This window comes from Gymnodraco acuticeps, unplaced genomic scaffold (genome assembly GCF_902827175.1).
Source record: "Gymnodraco acuticeps unplaced genomic scaffold, fGymAcu1.1, whole genome shotgun sequence".
Taxonomy (NCBI): domain Eukaryota; kingdom Metazoa; phylum Chordata; class Actinopteri; order Perciformes; family Bathydraconidae; genus Gymnodraco; species Gymnodraco acuticeps.
The window spans coordinates 266,225-286,342 of record NW_022990886.1 but is presented as its reverse complement, the minus strand read 5'-3'; the positions used below and the strand labels follow the sequence as shown (position 1 = coordinate 286,342).

Genomic DNA, 20,118 nt, shown 5'->3' with positions numbered 1-20,118 from the left:
TTTCAAGAAGATCTATTTTTTCTGTTGCCATCTTTTTTGCTAAAGGCTTTAGCATGAAGTTGCCGCTTGATTGAAGCAAAACCAGATCTGAAATTCCAGTCAGATCTTTTGAGCCTACATTTTTCATTCAATCAAGGAGTTGTCTCTAATCGAAAGTTATTATTGCACTCTGTTGGCTAGCACTTTAAAACCAAACAGATGTATGAGGTTTGTCTCCTGGCTTGTCTTACATTTTTCCGAGGGGCCAAACCTCAATTTCAGCAGCTTTAAGCATCCTGAATGGGTGTATGGAGGAGTAAGCAAAAAACAGAACTAGCATTGCTTTTCATAATTAAGTCAGAATATATCTTTCGTTTTTTGAGGTGTAGAATGAAATTAAATTACATCGTTATTTCTCAATTACAATTATGGAATTCTGTTGGACTGGATCAACAAGGGTTCTGATAGCGCATTTAATAAATCAATATGACAACAACATAAAACAAGCACAATCTTACATCATCAAACAAAAACACATGCACAAGAGTCATGACTGGGTCAACAAGTGGTTTTATTCATTTTCATTTTGCTTTAGGTCAGGCACTAGTTGTTTTTTAAAAAGCCCCGCCTTACATTGAATGCCTTCATTGGTAATTGCCTAAATCATTTATTGTTTACATGGAATGTAGTCTGTGTTCAAATTAGACTTTGTTTGTTTGGACCAGCGTGTTTTTTCCCATGATTGATAGTTGAGGGTTGTTCTGCTTTAATTGTTGGGCTGGTCCCGGATTCTTGGTTCCAAATTAGTTCAGCATCGCCAGCTCATCTATTGCATCCTGGAGCCTGTACAAGACACAGAAGACCCATTTGACTTTCAAAGTATTTATGTCGTAATGCTTTCTCAAACTGACTCGGATCCTGCCTCATTACAGTAACTAGTACCATGCAAACCATGATAAGTACTTTTAGTATTCACCTCCACCACCATCAACACTTTGCTTGGATCTGATTTTTCTCCTCCACCTAACTCTCTTACTTGAAGTCTTCACCATCCAGCAGACTCCTGTAAGTGCCAATCTCGGCCTCCAATTTCATCTTCATGCTGAGCAGCGTCTCATACTCTTGGGTCTGATTCTGGATGTTTGCACGCAGGTGGGTCAGCTCCTCCTCCAGACGGATAAGAAGGTTGTTGTACTTCTCCATTTCCATATTGTTTCTTTGCTCTGTGTTGCGTAATGTGTCTTCTAGGGATGATCTCTGATGAAGGATTTGAAGAGGAGGAGTTAAAAGTGTGCCAAATATGTTGGTAAGCCAAAACATAGAAATCTTATGTTATGCATCATGTTTTTAAAATAAATAAAAGTCTCAAATATTGCAACAAGAATATATAATTTTATGAGAGGTTTTAATTATGTTATGCTTGTGAATACAATTAAGATGAACAAGAACAGAATATAAAAACATGCATGCTTACTAAGCTCTGTTGGGATGCAAGTTCAATTTCCAGGGTCTGTATCTGTCTGGATAAGTCGCCCCTCTCCATTTGGGCTCCCTGGAGAGCTTCTGTGTTCTGCGATACCTCCACCTGCACATCTGCAATCTGAAAGGGGGAAAGGGAAAAGGTGTTTGCCAACTAACAAGATAGTTTCTGTAAGTATATTCGGTCGAATTTCCCTTTTGCTTAACATTACCTGATTTTCATGCCACTGTTTGAGGTCTTGCGCATTCTTCACTGCAAGCTTCTCATAATTGCTCCTCACATCTTGCATTATCTGAGCCAGGTCCTGACCTTTAGGAGCGTCAACATCCACTTGCACTGCTGAATTTGAGATCTGATTCCTTATCTCCATCACCTCCTATTAGACAGACAGAAAGAGAACATTTCACAAAAGCATTACAGACTTGTGAGGGACGCCTCCAAACTGTGATGGTTAATCTCGATGAAGTGTGAACTCACCTCCTCATGGTTCTTCTTCAGGAAGGCAAGCTCATCCCTAACATTTTCAATCTCGCTCTCGATGTTCATTCTGGTCATGTTAGTGTCATCTATGACTCTCTTCAGCCCAGCGATGTCGGCCTCCACAGACTGGCGGATTGCCATCTCATTGTCAAACCTGTTGGAGTGCAAAGACACAAACTCTGTTATTCTTTTTAAAAGCATCCTGTGGACTGGTGTTGTAATTGAGCGTTTTCTACTTGCACTCAGAACAGTGCATCTATCATATGCATAAATTCATATGCTACAAAGATAAAACCAAGCAACACTAAGTGATAAGCTGTTATTCAAGTAGTGCTGTGATGTATAATGGTACGTAACCTCAATATGGATGAAGTGTTTCAAAGACAAATCTGCTCTCTGCTGAAATCATATTCTAAAGATAATTTAGATTTTAAGCCTCATGCACAGTACAAAAAACAAATACATTTAACTTCTTCTTTGTATTCAACATACTTCACTTTGAAGTCGTCAGCAGCAAGACGGGCATTGTCGATCTGGAGTACATAACGAGCATTGTCCAAAATCTCTTCGAAGATCTGGAAAGAAAAAACGATTGAACACAAAATAAGTGTTTTAGCTGGCTAGAACGAACACAATTGTTTAACAAGAAGCCTTTTCATTCAATATTCAAATCATTATGACATAGTGAAGTATAACATAGCCTAAGAAGAGAACATATGATTTGAATCTCTAGTTCCCTTCTTTAACAAAAGAGGCCCCGGATTCAGATTACACACCAGGGCCACAACATTATTGAATCCATTGTTACAGTCAGTAAAAAGAGGAACCACAAACTGAAGTAAAGGAAAATACAATGTTCCTGTACCAAAACTAAATCTGGTTTGTTTTAGCATTGTTGGATAATTGATTTCCTGTCTGACTAACTCACACAGGGAGTTTTTTTTCTCTCCAATTCTCACACAGCTGCACTATCTCTGTCAGTCATTTTCTGTGCATATACAACTGTATGTGTTTATGTATTCAAAGACTGCAACATTCTTTGGTGCGTATGTGTGTTTGTGAGTTTATACTCTTATGTGTCCATGGCAAACTGCCTAAAGTCAAAAGGGGGGAAACTTTGCGACTTCATGTGTTGAGAGAGACAAAGTGGGACCATCAGTGTGACACATTGAAGATCTGTAGACTGTAGAAGAATGTGACATTTGACTCTGCAGACTGGAGCTGATTGTTATACAACCAGTGCACTCACACGCATCTCTGTGGACACACACACAGATACACACTCATTCACGCTGGCAGCCCCAGATCCTTTGTGTGTGTGTCATTACCACACATCTGTTTCACATTGAGGCCCTCGTATACCAGAGTATGCGTGGTGTAGAATCTCAATTTGCAAGCAGGACCATTTGGAAATGCTTTTGTCTGGTTTAAGTTTGTTCTCTACAAGCCATCTCTCATGATGCTGAGCGCGTGGTGATGATTCATCAGGGGAAGTTCTGGACATTTTGTGGCATAAACTAGATTTACGGGGGAGGGTTAGAGTTGAGCAACCACACCCTTCATTCTCTAACCAGAAATGTGATAACCCACAAAGGAAATGCTGGCCGTCTCAGCACCAGTGTTCTCGAGGCATGAAATACACTGATAAAACTTACTGACACAGGTAGATCGTTAGATCGATACATTTTCTACATATTGTGCGTGACGATGAGTGCGAAAGCATTTGTTAAGTATTTAAACACTCTTATCCATCATTGTCCGTTTCACCTTGCTGTATCAAAGACAACTTCCTAGTTTTCAACGTTTTACACCAAACTTCCCCTTTTTTAATTTTCATAATCATTATTTATTGTTATGCTTACCTTTCTGCGTAGGTCTTCAATGATGGGTTCATACTTGCTGTAGTCTTTCATGCTGGGCCCTCCCTTCTCAAGAGCCTCCATGATCTTCATCTCCAGCTCCTTGTTGGCCTGTTCCAGGTTCCTCACCGTCTCCAGGTAGTTGGCCAGACGGTCATTGAGGTTCTGCATGGCTCCCTTCTCGTTGCCCATGATGCCAGAACTACCGGCACCACCACCAGACGCCATGGAAGAACCGGCACCACCAAAACCTGAGCCCATACCACCCCCCATTCCACTGCTCAGCTTGAAGGCAGAGGAAGAAGAGGTCATTGGGGCCCCAGACCGCAGGGAAGATGTGGAGGATGAAGACATGCGGGCCCCCTTCCCACCAGCACCGCCATAAATGCTGGCAGAATACTGGGGTGTAGAGCGGCTCATGGAGATGTGGGATGAAGACATCGGCTGCATGTTGGATCTTCTGTAGCTCATTTTGAGAAGTTTAGGCACCACAGACAATGAAGTGAAAAATGAGATGTGGAGCTGCTGGTCGGCTTGGAAAGTGAGTCTGGCAGCGGAGAGTTGGAAACTTATACTCCTGCTTCTCTCCTTCAATCACAGCTGGTCTTTCAGACCCTGCCCACTTCAACATGGCCCAGTCTTCTCTTCCTGCTCCCCCTCCCTGCTCTCTCGTGCTCTCATTCACCCACATGTTCCCTTTTTTTTAACCGACAATGTTTTCCGTCTCCAAGGAAATGTGTGAGGAATTTGTCTGTTGTGAAAACACTTAAAACACATTCAGATTTAAGCAGCAAATGTATTTTACCCAACTCTCAAGATTACATATAAAACAGTTCATAAGAAATGAAAGAAAGCTGTTCTAGACATATTGTCGAAGGTAAAGTGGAATAGAATCAAAAATAAAAGTTTTAGGTCTACTCTGTAAGCACCCCCCCCCAAATTCCTTTGGTTTGCCCATAAAAGGCATAATCCCTACCAGTTTCTGCATGGTTTCTAAGTTTGAGGTCAGCCATGCCACAAAATAAGCACATTTCGACCTTCCTATCTAGACTAAACTGAAAGTAAGATAGCAGCTGCAGCATTGCTTCTTTTAGTTGCAGCTACAACAAGATGGGGAGGGGGATGTATAAACTTTATGTATAAAACTACATAAAGAAATCTGAGATTATAGCTACTATGAGGTCATCAGCATCCATAGTGTCATATTTCTTTACTTTTTTATACACTGAAAAAGGGCAAGATTATCCAGTGGCATTTAACCCTTTCATGCATAGAGGTCACTACAGTGGACAGCTATTCAAAAGGTGTTTTCTTGTATATACATTGTTTTTGTTTGCATAGTTGCACCATCAGCCACGACATAGGACCCTATTGCATCATCCCATACACTGCCACTCAGTGCCAAGTCAGTGTAAGTGCATGATACATGTCTCTAAACCAAGATGGACGACAGAAAGCCACATGGACCAAGTCACCCATCTATATCCTGCCAATCCTTTTATGGAAAGCGTCCCCTGCAGGTATAAAAAATGTGGTGACATCAAGTAACAACTAAGGAATCATATAATTAATAAATTATCAAAGTATTGATGTTATGTTTGCAGGAAATCATGATTAACCACCTGTCCACTACAGTGGACGTCATGCATCACTGGCTATATTTCAACTACAATTCATACTGGTACTCATGGCCGTATCCACCATTGAGGTCACCGAGGTCCGGACCTCGGTAATATTTGTCGAGCTGTGTTTACAAAACTTGTGAAATAATTGCACTAAACGGGGTTCTTTGTAGTACTTCCATTTACTGACGATGGGGGCGCTGCATAACTACGCAGCCTCGGTTAAAGCAAACAGAAGAAGACGACAATTATCAACAAACCACCACAGCTCGGATTTGTACCCTACAATCCATGCTTGTACCGGAGCAGCGGAGGAGTGATGAGGTATCTAGAGATCTGAGTCCAGCGGGCTTCTTGTGTTTCTGTTCCTCAGGACATCATATGACCAGCAGATCCTGTGTGAACGCTCTACGTTAAGGCCCTGACACACCAAGCAGTCACCAGAGGACTCGCCGACGCCGACGTCGGCTGTTGCGTCGCGGTGTTCTCCTGCGTCTTGGCCATGTGTCGCACGGGAACACACCGCAAAGACTTCAGTGCGTGAGTGGCAAAAACTCTCCTTACCAGCAGGCGGCGGTAGTGTGTATTCGTCATTAAAAATAGGCAACAACCGGAAGACAGAGAAGAAGAACAGACTGCGTGATATAAACAACAACAAATAGCGTGTGCAAACTGCAGCCTGGTTATGATCCACTGCTGTCTGCCCGCCTTTGGTGCTCCACAACTACCCGAAGGGGCAAGTCTCCTGTACCGGGTGTACTGGGTTCACAGAGAATCCCACTTCTTCCTCAGCTCTTTCTCTGAAGCACACAAATAAACGATGTAACCATTGTGGCTAGTTGGCATGTCCAATTAATATCTATATGCAGTGCCAAACTGCACAGCTAGCAACAAGATAACAACAAAACACAAGATTGAAATAACAAAGTACATTTCACGTTAACGTCACTGTACGCTGGCAAACAATACAAAGCCAACAATATCTGCTAAAGAGCTCAATTGATGAAAAAGATAATCTTACCCGAGAAACCAAGTTGCGTGTCAATCTCTCGCCAGAGTCCTGTTTTCACTACTCGGTTCGAGTACCTTTTCTCTGTGATGTCGTACAGAGCTGGCCTCTCCTGGATCAATGTGATGAGCAGGTCTTCGTTTTCGTCATTCCAGATCGCCATGATGAGATGAAAATGAATATCAGTCTGTGTGTGCCTTCTCAAATCGTTTGTTTACGTCCCTCACTTCCGTTTCGCTTCTCATGCACTGATTCGCTAGCTGAACAGCCAATCAGAGTGATTGTTTGGTCCGACTGCCAGACCCGATGCATGGCCGATTCAACATGTTGAATCGGCCATGCATCGGGACAGGCAGTCCAAATAAGGCGTGTCACGGTCGACGGTGCGGGACACACCAAATTGAGTTTGGGCGACAGGACACGCTTCGTCTCCCGACTTACGAAAACAGCCGAAATCGGCCTGGTGTGTCAGGGCCTTTAGTCAGTGGACGTCCGACAACATGCACACTAACTTATATTGCAGCTATAGGCTACACTTTGGTTTAAATTCCGTGAATAAACGTGAATTACATTCATCCAATGTCAGAAGGATTACCTTTTAACAAACGTTGTAATGCTTTTCTTTCATTTCAATTTGAGTAAAACATTGAAGATATAACATTGTGTTGTTTTCTTTTTACACTGACTCAGATATAATGAAAAGACTACGTCAGCCGATGCTCAGCTTAGAGAGAGAGAGAGAGAGAGAGAGAGAGAGAGAGAGAGAGAGAGAGAGAGAGAGAGAGAGAGAGAGAGACGAGAGATAGAGAGTCGAGAACGTAGAGCAATTAGAGAGATATAGAGACGAGTTATCTATATTATCTCGCATACTCTCTATCTCGCTCATCGTCGCTATCTCATCTCTCCTCTCTCTTCTCTCTCCCTCTCCTCTCTCTCTCTCCCTCTCTCTCCTCTCTCCTCTCTCCTTCTCTCTGCCTCTCTCGCTCTCTCCGCTATTAGTTCATTGATCAACTGTCAGTGTACAGTTGTAGGCCCATCTATTTATCTATCTATATTATCTATAACAATAGTCTTCATTTATAGCCAAATAGGCATAATTGTAAACAAACATATACATCTATTGCAGTTATTGATGTCATAGTAACATACAATTGTATAAAACACAATTTGCTTACATCTTTGTTCTCTTTTGAGAATCAAAACAAACAGATGTAAATTAAAAAAAAGAATGCAAAACAAGTTGAAATGGAACTAAACTGCTGAATTGCTTTTAATTCACTGGCAGGAGCGACAAGTGAGGAGGAGCAAACAGTGAACAACGAGGGAGAGATTGAACAAAGAGAAAGAGTAGAGGACAGAGAGACTAAAGAAGATGGAAGAGAGGCTGCAGGTTATGGAAAGGAGAGAGACATGGAAAATAAATGTTGACAATGTGTTGTGATCATGTTAGCCTCTTCTGCATGTCCAGATCATTAATAGTAATAATCAACTGATTCTTATGTATTACACTTTCATAAATAATTGATGCTGACATTGTCAGCCCACTGACATGGTTTGAAATCAATATATTATCCAATATGTGACCCCCCACAGGACTTCAAAAGCACCTAACTAGATCATGAAAATCCCAAAAATCTCAGGGAGGTGTCCCCCGAACCCCCCTAACATGTTTGGACCTCGGTATTTCGGAAATCCTGGATACGGCCCCGCTGGTACTGCTGCTGTTGTTCCCAGGGTCGTCCCTCCCTACAGGCAGATCATGCAGACTGTGTGGGGCCACACCTTGCGGAGGGGGGCCTCATCTGAGGCGCACCTATGCGCTTATGTGGCGCAATTAGGGTGGCACGGTTTCGCCGCTGCGAGGCTCCACTAGCACTCATCAAATAACTGTGCATGGGGCCTCAAATTGGCCCCTGGCCCTGGTTATTCTTGAAAATACTTCATCTGCAATATCTTTTTGGGCCGTAAATCAATATACTTGTGTTATTATAATGTAATTTTAAGTTTGCACATCTTTATTTATCATTTTTTCAAAATGTACATCTCTTCAGTTCAAACCCTGAACGCATACTGTTCACCTGAGTGGACATATACAAATCTCTTTGAAAAAACTAGATTAAAAAAAAAAAAGTTCAAATCTTGTTTTTCATGCACCAAGAGCAATAATAACACTTGGTAAAAAAATCCTGACTGAGGCTTTCATAATTCATGCATGAAAGTTAATTGTTTATTAGAACAATCAGGAAGCCCTTACCAATCTGTAAATTGACATTAAAATCACATTTCAACAGACAATAGGGGGGACATTATTACCATCGAATATTCCATACTGTAAAAGGAAACATATGGACACACAAGCTTCAAACACACCCAGAAGACCTGAGAAGGGGGGGATAAGCCTAAAGAACGAAAGTAAGCCGATAGCACATTGTTCAGAATGCAATAAGAAAGAAAGAAAGGCTGCCCTCATTCATCTTTCAGAGGCGATTATCTGTTCAAATCAGCTCTGATGAGGATTTTGAACAATATAGTTTGAAGCCTTATCTGGTGAGGTGTGTAAACTGTATACGTTTGATATCTCAGTATGAACAGCTCTCTCTTGTCACTAATCCTTTCTGACACCAGGAAAACAAAAATTAAATCTCAAAGCCTGTGTTCCTCTTCTAAACAGGATACTGTTCATTTTACTTGTCATAAATAACAATTATGTGAGTTTTATTGTGCATTTTAGTGACTAAATGCCATAGTGCCTAGGCACTAGGGGTCCCCATAGGGGAACTAGAATACAATAGGCAGGAAACTGCAAAACACTATTCAACAAAAAAGAAGGAAAGAAACTGGATGATTTTCCTAAAAAACAAAGCTGTAATAAAAAATGTTCTTGGAGGACCATGGCAAAGTGTATGCCAGTTTAACCAGGGCTAAAGTTGTGGTCAGAGAGGATTTTCTCGCTAGGCCCCAGAGAACATGGATAACAAAACCAACGAACCACCCCAGGGGAAACTTGCAGAGGCTCAAACACCCTCCTGAGCCTCATACAACCCAGTTCTTTTCTTTCCTGGTGTTACTTCACATTCATGGTTGATCAAGTTTCAGTGTTTCTCACACTTTACAGCAGCCCCTCACTGTTCTTTTCTTAAAGCAGCACTCAATAAAAGGAAAAATAAAACTGCAAATAGGGAGTTAAAGCAACAAAAAAGCAAAGGAGTCAAATGACTCTAAACTGAGACCAGGGGAGAGGCATAAAGAGGAACCATGAATTAAATCAGCATGACTCATAACTCATGACTAGTGTCGCCGCTGTCCTGTTTGTTTGAATCTGTGTTGGCAACGAAGTTGCCTTGCCCACCAGGACAGAAAAAAAGAAATTAGAAACAGGGATGTACCTTGACCGACAGTTTTAATGAACTTAGCTAGTATATTGGATACGTGTGGCACATTTCCCTGCACATACTTCATCTCATCATTATGAAGTAAATGGGAATGCACAATTTAATTACTTTAGAATGACACCACTGGCGTTTCACTGTTAGCCCTGCTTCATAATTACATTCATTTCTCTCCCTCACAATGAAAGTCATTGACATACACAGCATCTGTGCTTCTCCGGAGAGCTAACAGGCAAGTCAACAGAATAGCTTACAGTAGCCATCCCCAGGAAGCAGAACAACCGGGCTAATCTTCACTGAGAAAACTCCACCCAGAAGATTGAGAGTGACATTTTTTCGACTTAGCTGTTTGCTCTGCCTCATAGCTAGGACATAAGAATATAGTTCTTTGTGATTCATGCAACAGGCATGTTGGAAAATATATAAACAATATATCAGTAGATCAATACTTGTGCACACCAAGTCTTCACATAACTCTTTATATCATTTTTTGTTTATGAGTAATTATTCCTTAGAATAGATTTTCCACATGCAAGAATCTGATATGGATTGCACCCTTCTTTCCCCGATAAGTTGGGAAAAGAGCAGCGGAAAAGAGTTGGAGTCTATGAGTCATTGTAACACAGCAGGAACCTGGAAACTACAACTTCAGTTTATGGGCTTCACAATACTTCTCAGATTTCGACTCAGTTTAGAGCAGCCGCAAATTAACTTTACTCCCCTCCCTTTTTCTTTGGTCTCCTTTGGCACAACTGCAGTGCAACATGTGAGCTCTAACATGCTTATATACAAAGTCAAAAACATAAATTTGCATATATGCATATGCATATTTATGCATATGATTGTGGACACCCTTACAGCTGCAGGAAGGGATGCATGCATGTGAGTGTGCCACACTCTTGCACGGAGACTTTCTTACATCATCCCCTTTTTATCTTGATCGCTCACTTGACTGGCACCAACATGTTTAATAGGCATCAAATAGGCAGTTTGTTTATCTTGTTAATGTATAACTTTATTGCAGTTTTATGGCCAGGATTGTCATCAAAGTGTAGGGGTCACACATCAGAGATTAGTGAAATGTGTCGACTAAGAGACATTTTCTCCATAGTATGCCATGTCCATTTCTAGCGCAAAGACATTTCACAGGAAGGCCTAAAAGGTGCAGTGAGTAAGAAATACTACATTGGAAAGTCACCTATAGCTGACTACATTTCTCACATGGGCACAAATTACAGTCCGTAGAAGTTTAATCTAAGGAAGTAAAACTGTTTGTTAAATTATTTACTTTATTACTTTGAGGTAACATCGGCATGCTAACATGCTCGGAATGACAAAGCTAACAGGCTGATGCTAAGGAGTAAATATGTACACAGACGTCATTGTCCTATATGTCTATGAAATGTCATTAGATTAAAAAACCAGAAGTGGGCAGTTTCTGATTCAGGTAGTTTTCTAAAATCGAGCAAATTTTGTATTTTCTAATTGTTATTCAATATAATTTGTGTGACTACAAAGCATTACATTGATGTATTATTGGCATATAATTAATAATGAAGTATCTACAAATGAATATATTTCACTTTTCATCACATGTTGGTCCCCCCAACAATAACTGGGTATAAATGACCCATTAGACTGAATCTTCCATGAAGCCTATGTCTGATCCATACAGAATGTCATATCTTAAGTGCAAAAATATTGAATTAAATTCCAAAGAAAACATTTTTCATTTTTTTTTTTTAAATAACTGTAACAAACTTACAGAAATCCATCTAATAGTTGTCCAAATATGACACTCATCACAAATGTCAATCTCACGGAGTCCCTACAAGAAACAATGATCGGTCAACACAATCAGTAAATGGTAGTCATCCACGGGACTATGCTCGTAACTCATTTCCTGGCCAGCCCAAAGTGGAGAGTCATACCCCTAGTGTGGGTGACAAAGCAACTTCCTATAGACTGGATCAAGTTTCATGCAGCAGATAAGATCATAGTCAATGAGATACAGTGATGACAACATGTGACCACATCATGCCACTCCTGTGAAATTTATTTGGCTGAAAACACTTTCATCCTACAGTCGCTAGGGGGCATGAGTCTCAAAGGGAACGCAGCCACTGTAATATGAGAAGGGTGATGAGGTCTAAGAAACTGCATGTTCTGTACTTTTCTGTCTGGCTTGTTTCTTTGAGTACATGTGTGCTCCCATTGTTTAAAACGATGCACCATGCATTTGCGTAGTGTTTTTTCATGTATGTGTAGGAGGCTCCTTGTTTGAACAGGCATTACAGAGCAAGGCAGGATGTTAGTTTTAACTGATTCTACTGATCAATCGAAGGCTGGGCAGGGTCCTTCAGACCACTGCAAAGTCCAACTTTAAGACCACAACATAAAGACAGGCAGTATGTTTATCCTCCTTTTATTAGTTTTCTGCATTTCCAATCTCTATTTCTACAACTTTTCAATTAAAGGGGCCCTACTATGCTTATTTCCAGGTTCATATTTGTATGTTGTGCCTCTTCTGTGCCATGTTTACATGCTTTAATGTTAAAATATGCTTTGTTTTTCTCCTCCTGCCTGTGCAGCACCTTTTTCCACCCTCTTTCCGAAACCAGAGCCCAGTCTGCTCTGATTGATTAGCTGGCCTACTCTGTTGTCATTGGTCAAGTGCTTAGAGATGTCCTGCCCCTTAGCCTATCTCGTATAATATGTTGGAGCGCTAGCCAATAGAACAGCGAGTGTGAAATCACTATGTTACAGAAGTAAACAAAGGACTACATTCGAGGCGTTTCAGGCAGGGGGGAGTGTGTGGGAGAAAAACTCCCTCTGGTGTAAACTTTGGGATTTTAGCCTTTGCAGAACTTTTACATGCACAAAGCCTATAAAACACACTACAGGAAGTTACATTCTCTATGTCTCTTGTTGTTTATAAAGCACTGCATGCATTAAGTTTATCATATATTACATGATATAAAGATGCATGTTGAAGCAATGCCACCACATTAGCTAAAGCCTTTAGCCTGCTTAAAATAACCATCTTGGATACAGGCCAATTCCCACTGAACGTCTCAGTAAATCTGTCATTCATTGTGAAATAGGTTTGTTCATAACCCCCCACTTGCTCATCTCTTCCCTCACCCCCTTCTCTCTTGTAGCATGCAAGTGTTTCTCTCAGCACATTCCTGACTTGATGTGTCACAGCAGCTTCTTACAAATCAAAACATCACTGGCCTCTTAAGGGACTTGAGGTCAGGACTTGTAAATTACGTTCTTACTATCTGCATGCAGAAAAAAATAGACATTCTCTTATCTGTATGTCTTTATGTTTAAGTCATCAAACTTGAGGCGAAAACAGCTCTGTTCATGGGTTGGTGTAAGATCCTGAGTTATTGAAACAACAAAAACTGGTAGACTTGTACATATATGGTTGCCTCCAAGTTTAGCACAGCAGCTTCATTGTGAAGGATCACGTCAGTGTTTCAGACAAGCCAAGCAAAATATGATTTTTAAAATGTCTTAAAGTCCCTTTTAGGTTGTTAATATGTTCTTTCCACAACATGTGCCCTCTTAGCTTATTCATAGCTGATATAAATCTTAAGTTTATCTTTATAAAACAAAAGAGGAGGGGTGTGTTTAATATTTTCGTTGACGGAGCAAGGGGTTTATTCTGGTAAGGATTAGGCAACAGTCAAGAAACCAGTCAGGGAAGATCTTGAGTCATAAGACAAAAAAATCATGATTTCCACAATATGACATGATGATAGTTCATGGTTTAAATTAAACTGTCATAAAAGGATGAGGGCTTACCGAAAATGTGTTTTGATCCTTAATGTGTGCCACTATGGAAACAAAAAAACAACAATTGATATCTAAGTAGCTGGCTACCTATTTCTACCTACCTACCTACCTACCTATGTGCAGTCCTTGTTTTTGATGTTGTGTTTTTGATGGGTTGGGAAAGCTGTTTAAGACTAGGTGGGGTCCAATACAATAAAAAGACAATATCTATTTGCTCTTTACCTGGTTTATATGGGAGGAATGTTCATCAATATTTGTGTGCGTGCGTGTGTTTGTGGGTGTGTGTGTGTGTGTGTGTGTGTGTGTTCAATGCCTTCGGTTATTTCATAATTGTGCATTTTTTCACGCTTCAAACACAGGATTTTACTTGTGACATTGAAGAAGGTGCAACCTGTCTATGTGAACTTTACTTTTTTGCTGTACTGATCCCTTTTCTTATATGATCTGTGTTTCATGCAAGGATGTGTTCCAACATGCCTGCTGAAGAACATATAGATAATGGAACACATTAAGTGGGTACATTTGGTTTTTCCACAATTATGAGACATACAGTGGCACAGCATACAAACACATGAAGCACATCACACTGGACACCAACAATTTTCTTTGCAATATGTCACCTCTATGAGGACTGTTTGAAAGTAGAAGACGAGGTCATAAAATGATGCGCTGTTCATTATACCCAAGGTTTGACTTTATAATCTGGTTTCGCATGAGTGTGTGTGTGTGTTTGTCGGTTTGTCTGTGTGTCTGTGTGTGTTTGTGAAAGAGTGCAGATGATACAAGAGGTACAATATGTTTGAAGTTTAATTTTATGGATGCAAAATAGGCTTTGTATGTTTGTTATTATGATGTAAAAGCAATGTAACATTTAAAGTTTGGAAAATGCCTTTTGAAGTAGAAGTTGTACCACTGTTTCTGCAGCACTTTAAACTGGCACAGGGACTATTATGTAATTATTGTGCTCCCTCTAGCAGTAAATGTGTAACACAATGTGATTTTCTTCCCTGACATTCTCTCATCCTTCCCCTGCTGCGGGCAGCATCCAATCAGATCTCTGCAGGGCCCCTCCCCTGCCCTGATAAATAGCACCGGAGACCAGGGAGGGTCTATCTGCCTCGCTCTTTTCTCCTCTCACACCACTTCATTTCTACAAACTCCCTCTGATATCATGTCTACCAGAGCTATGAAGAACACCACCTACTCCACCGTGTCCTCCTCCAGGGGCCCATCCCAGGGCTTCAGCAGCCACTCCTTCTCCGGCTACGGGGGTGTAGGCAGTGGCAGGCAGAGCCTCAATGTCCGCAGCTCTTATGGGGGAGTTGGCAGCTGTGGTGCTGCTGGAGGTGGCGGGGGGTATAAAATGGGTGGTGGGTATATTGCCGGGGGTTCTGGACAAAGAGGAGGTGGAGTGGAGTCTGGCTATGTGGGCTATGGTGGAGGTATGGGAGGTGGCATGGCCCATGACATGGGGGCCCCCATCACAGCGGTGACTGTAAACAAGAGCCTGCTGACCCCCCTGAACCTGGAGATTGACCCCAACATCCAGGTGGTCCGCACCCACGAGAAGGAGCAGATCAAGACCCTCAACAACCGCTTTGCTTCCTTCATCGACAAGGTCAGTCAACTTAAAGGGACATTTTCAAAATTCATACATGTTAGTTAAATAGTAAAAAGAAAAAAACTTTCTGTGGGTCCACAAAATACTTTTTGTTGAGGATAAACTGTTGGTTCCTGTTAGGATACATCTATACAATTCCTCACAGAGTGAAAATATAACTTCAGGAACCTTAGAGGAAATTACTGTATTGAAAGCCAGAATAGCTCAAGGTGAAAGAGGTCTAAATTCACCATGTAGATAATCCTTGAGACAAAAGTGTATATATAGCAATATGCAGTCATCTAAAAGCCTTGTAGAGTGGTTCTGTGAAGGAAACTTCACAGTTTTGAGTAATGCTTTGGCTCCCTCCCATGTCTTTCATTTTTTGTAAAGCACTTTGAATTGCCTTGTGTTGAAAAGTGCTATATAAATAAACTTGCCTTGCCTTGCCTTGCCTTGGAGTGAGATCATAGAGCTCAGATAAGAGGATCAACCTGGATACAGAGCACGAAGAGAAGAACACATTTTTCTTGAAGGGGGTGCATCCAAATGTGAGCAATATCCTGAAAAGAGATAAAGTCCAAGCTGCAAAATCTTATTCATCAAATAAAGCTTGCTGAATAATAACAGCATGTACATAAAACCTACAGTACAAAAGTAGGTGTGGCATGGCATGGGCTCGGCAAGCTTTGCATGGGAAGCTTGTTAAATACTGAGTGGAGTAGACAAATAACAGTTATCTGAACGAAACCCACTTTATGAGGCTTTATGAAAAGCAATAATTTACTTTTATTGTTAGTAGTATCAATCATTGTTAAGCACCCACTGTTAAATAGAGTGCAGAAACCGAAGCATGACTCCTCCACCTGAGATTAATCAGATTCTTTAGTTATCGAACATTGCAACATTCATGTTTAATGAGGTACTGCAAAATATGCCAGAAGTGAAATAGATAACCCTGAGACTAATTCCTCAGATTGTAAAACAAAGCTTGCATACCATCATGATATTGTACACACTCAGGTATAGCTGCGTGTCACATCGTGTTTGCAGAGTGGTAGCAGGACCCCACCCAGGGTCAGGACGCTCAATAGAGAAGTTGCAAAGGGGGAACTGGGAAACAGTGCCTCTTTGTGTTGAAAAGTGGCACTGTGGGTGAGCAATATGCTATGGGAGTAATTGATTTGACATTTAGAGTGTGTTAGATGTGGGAGAAGCTACTAATTTTCTTGCTGTCAATCTTCATGCAGTTCTTTATCCATTAGGAAACAAAGTGAAGCCATTCATGTTGTTTGAGTAACGCATACATGCCTCTTTTTTCAGTGCATATTTGTCATAGACCAACCTCCCCATACATTAAAGTTTTTGTTTTGTAAACAAGTAGTGCAGTATCTTCCCATCCTTTTACAATCAATCCATTCAAAGTCCTTTCCGTGTGACCCATATCTACCGAACTGTTTTTTCCTGTTTTCTATCTATTCAATCACTCACTTACCTTTTCTGCCTGCAGGTTCGCTTCCTGGAACAGCAGAACAAAATGCTTGAGACCAAATGGAAACTTGTGCAGGAACAGACCACATCTTGCTCCAATGTTGACTCCATGTTCGAAGCCTACATCGCCAACTTGCGCAGACAGCTGGACAACTTGGGTCACGAGAAAGTCAAGCTTGAGTCTGACCTGCATCAGATGTCGAGCATGGTTGAGGACTTCAAAAACAAGTGAGTGGAGTATAATATTTCAACCATCAGTGGAACTCCTTAAATAAACTATAATAAACATATATTTTAACAGTTGATTGCATGACCACTGCACTATACATTTAAGGAGTAATCTTTCCTTTCAAGGTATGAAGATGAGATCAACAAGCGCAATGAGTGTGAAAACAACTTTGTCCTCATAAAGAAGGTCTGTCTTTTCTTTTTTGTCTTTTTTTATTTTCCATATTATGTCATAATTAAACCATAACAAGCCTTCGAGCTAAATGGCCACACAATGGCCATTGTACCTCAGGGCCAGGGCAGCATGCAACAATGAACAATCTCTATATTTGACTTTCCTGTGTAGGACACTGACGCAGCCTTCATGATGAAAGTGGAGCTGGAAGCCAAACTGGACGGGCTATCTGATGAGATTGAGTTCCTGAGGCAGATCTACGATGCAGTACGAACCTTGTTTCCCTTTCCAGTGGCACACAAATAAATAATAGATGTAACATCTTAAATACAAAGAGCATTTTCAAAATGATTAGTTAATATATTATCCACACAGGAACTCAGTGAGCTGCAGGGCCAGATCAAGGACACATCTGTTGTAGTGGAGATGGACAACAGCCGTAACCTGGACATGGACTCCATTGTGGCTGAAGTGCGTGCTCAGTATGAAGACATCGCCAACCGTAGCAGAGCCGAGGCAGAGTCATGGTATCAGTCTAAGGTATGATCCCTGTGATTTATGTCAAATAAAAGCATGTCAAACCATGTGGCTAACAACAAACATCAGCTACACTTTGATAATCACGTTGCTTTTTCATTCTCCCATACAACTTTTCTGTGTGTTTAGTATACAGAGATGCAGCAGTCAGCAGGAAGTTATGGTGAAGACCTGAAGACCACCAAGGCTGATATAGCTGACATGAACCGCAGGATAATGAGGCTCCAGTCTGAAATTGAAATGGTTAAAGCACAGGTGAGAAATTAGTTTTGTACATTTCTATTATTCTTTGATTTTAACTGATTAAAAAACCTCCTAACTTCAGCAGTAATTCAAATGTGGTAGTAGCACCTGGCCTTAAAAAGACAACAGGATCTCACATCACTCTTTGCTTATCATTCTCTACTCTTAGCGAAACAATTTGGAATCTCAGATCGCAGAGGCTGAGGAGCGTGGTGAGATTGCAGTAAAAGACGCTAGACTTCGCATCAGAGACCTGGAGGAAGCGCTCAAGAGAGCCAAGCAGGACATGGCCCTTCAAGTGCGCCAGTACCAGGAACTGATGAACGTGAAGCTGGCCCTGGACATTGAGATCGCCACCTACAGGAAGCTGCTGGAAGGCGAGGAGTACAGGTAAGGTGTTGCTGTGACAGCACCCTCCTGTGGAGTTGCTGAGAAATATCTTTTTAACATCATTATTATTGTGGAGATGACTCATTGTGTTCTGCTTGCTCCTGCCTTGTTATGTTTCCTCTACAGGTTAGCTACTGGAATCAAGACCAATATAACCAAGCAGACTTGTAAGTTCATGTTCTACCTTGGTTTAACTGTTTAACTTTTGATTTTTCGTAAAGTTTAAACTATTAATTAAAAATGGCATGACTTCATGATGCCACCATAGGTTATGTTTTGGACAGCACTCTTCCCTTTTGAGATTTTTGCACATTTCAATCACAGATAACTTCATTACACCTAAAATATTGCTTCTATTTCTGCACTTGTGTTAAATACTTTGACAAATCGTGTCAATAAATGCATGTGCTGTTTACCCCAAGTTAATTGGAGTAGACTCAAATCAAATGCATTTCAATTGACTTTTTAGGCCCACATGTGCTTTTGAAATCTCTAAGAAGAAGAACTAATGGTAACCGAAGCCTTTGCTGATACGAAAAGATATTCAGATCATAATGGACCTTTTTTCCCAGTACTGTATTTCAATGTTAATGACTGTCTTTATTTTTTACATGTGCAGCAATGAACTACAATGCCTACGGCCTGGAGAGCTCCCGAACCCCGTCCTACGCCAGCTGCTCCTTCGGTGGAAGTGGAGTCAAGGCAAGCATCGGTTCTATTGCTGCCCTTGAAGGAGCAACAGTAAAGAGCACCACAGTCACCAAGACAGAAACAGTGAGGATCAAGACCGAGGAGAAGAAGGAGGAGAAGAAGGAGGAGAAGCAGGAGGAGAAGCAGGTGGAGGAGCAGGTGGAGGAGCAGGAGGAGGAGCAGGTGGAGGAGCAGGAGGAGGAGCAGGTGGAGGAGCAGGTGGAGGAGCAAGAGGAGGAGCAAGAGGAGGTAGCAATCGAGGCGCCAGCTGTCGAGGAGAATAACGAGGAGGCAGAGGTGGAGCAGGAGGAAAAGGAGGAGCAGGTGGAGGCTGAAGCTGTGGCTGAGGAATGATAATTTGTTCCTGTTTTATCTGATTTATGATTGATGATATTGGTCTTGGAGGTGAATAAAAAGCACACCAACGCTGCTTTATTATCCAGGTCTCTAATTGTTCACACCAAAGTGCCTTCACAAAACAATGTTTATTCTGTACGAGGTGTAAACACAACTGTTATACACTTCATGTAAAGATGCTAAAGGATGAGTCTTTGTTCAGGTATCATTATTGACTGTAACCTGCCTGTGGTCATGTGTTTAACCAGCAGGTGGCACTGTTGTATTTGTTTTCTTCTGTTGCTCTTGGGGTCCGAGTAACTCAAAGCACTGATGCCACCTCGAGTATACTGCTGCATGGACCTTATTCTGTACCTGCTGTAACATGAATATATGTGAACAAAGTCTTCCATCTTCTCAAAATACAATTTTCTGTGCGTTACCCCTGGCGACACATCATGTCCTGTCTGTTTGCTCGACAATAAACCTTCTTCAAACATTAGTTTACATGGTGTACTGTTGTGTTACTATGGTTTGTACGTTTCCTAGTACGTTATGTCATTGCACTTTTGAGATATACTTCATCTGCCAACCATGAAGACGAACAAGGCTTCAAAAAGATAGGAAAATGAAAAAAATATTATGCACACAATGAAAGACCTGTGTCTGGAACACATTTTTAATCTTGTTAAATACACACATGAACAAACACACACACACGAGCGCACACACACACACACACACACACACACACACACACACACACACACACACACACACACACACACACACACACACACACACAC

The 20,118-nt window shown here is 41.3% G+C and overlaps 2 protein-coding genes across 3 annotated transcripts; one reads left to right on the top strand and one right to left on the bottom strand.

Moving 5' to 3' along the window:
• Positions 1-532: 532 nt before the first annotated feature.
• Positions 533-4,384, bottom strand: LOC117557610 (keratin, type I cytoskeletal 18-like). Of its 2 annotated transcripts, none has more exons than XR_004570743.1 (7): positions 3,802-4,384; positions 2,432-2,514; positions 1,937-2,093; positions 1,671-1,835; positions 1,454-1,579; positions 956-1,236; positions 533-822 (listed from the first exon to the last, which is right to left on the bottom strand). XR_004570743.1 is itself a non-coding variant. In XM_034233510.1 (7 exons), the coding sequence occupies exons 1-7, from the start codon at positions 4,267-4,269 to the stop codon at positions 783-785; spliced, it is 1,260 nt and encodes a 419-aa protein (XP_034089401.1). In that variant the 5' UTR covers positions 4,270-4,381; the 3' UTR covers positions 533-782. The 2 variants fall into 2 exon arrangements, 1 of the variants encoding a protein (XP_034089401.1); XM_034233510.1 differs by having other exon boundaries at positions 1,016-1,236; positions 3,802-4,381.
• Positions 4,385-14,740: 10,356 nt separating this feature from the next.
• On the top strand, positions 14,741-19,814 carry LOC117557607 (keratin, type II cytoskeletal 8-like). The gene is made up of 9 exons (XM_034233507.1): positions 14,741-15,240; positions 16,733-16,941; positions 17,068-17,128; positions 17,288-17,383; positions 17,492-17,656; positions 17,783-17,908; positions 18,066-18,286; positions 18,413-18,453; positions 18,906-19,814. Exons 1-9 carry the CDS (start codon positions 14,794-14,796, stop codon positions 19,328-19,330), a joined length of 1,791 nt encoding a protein of 596 aa, XP_034089398.1. The 5' UTR covers positions 14,741-14,793; the 3' UTR covers positions 19,331-19,814.
• The last annotated feature ends 304 nt before the right edge of the window (positions 19,815-20,118 follow it).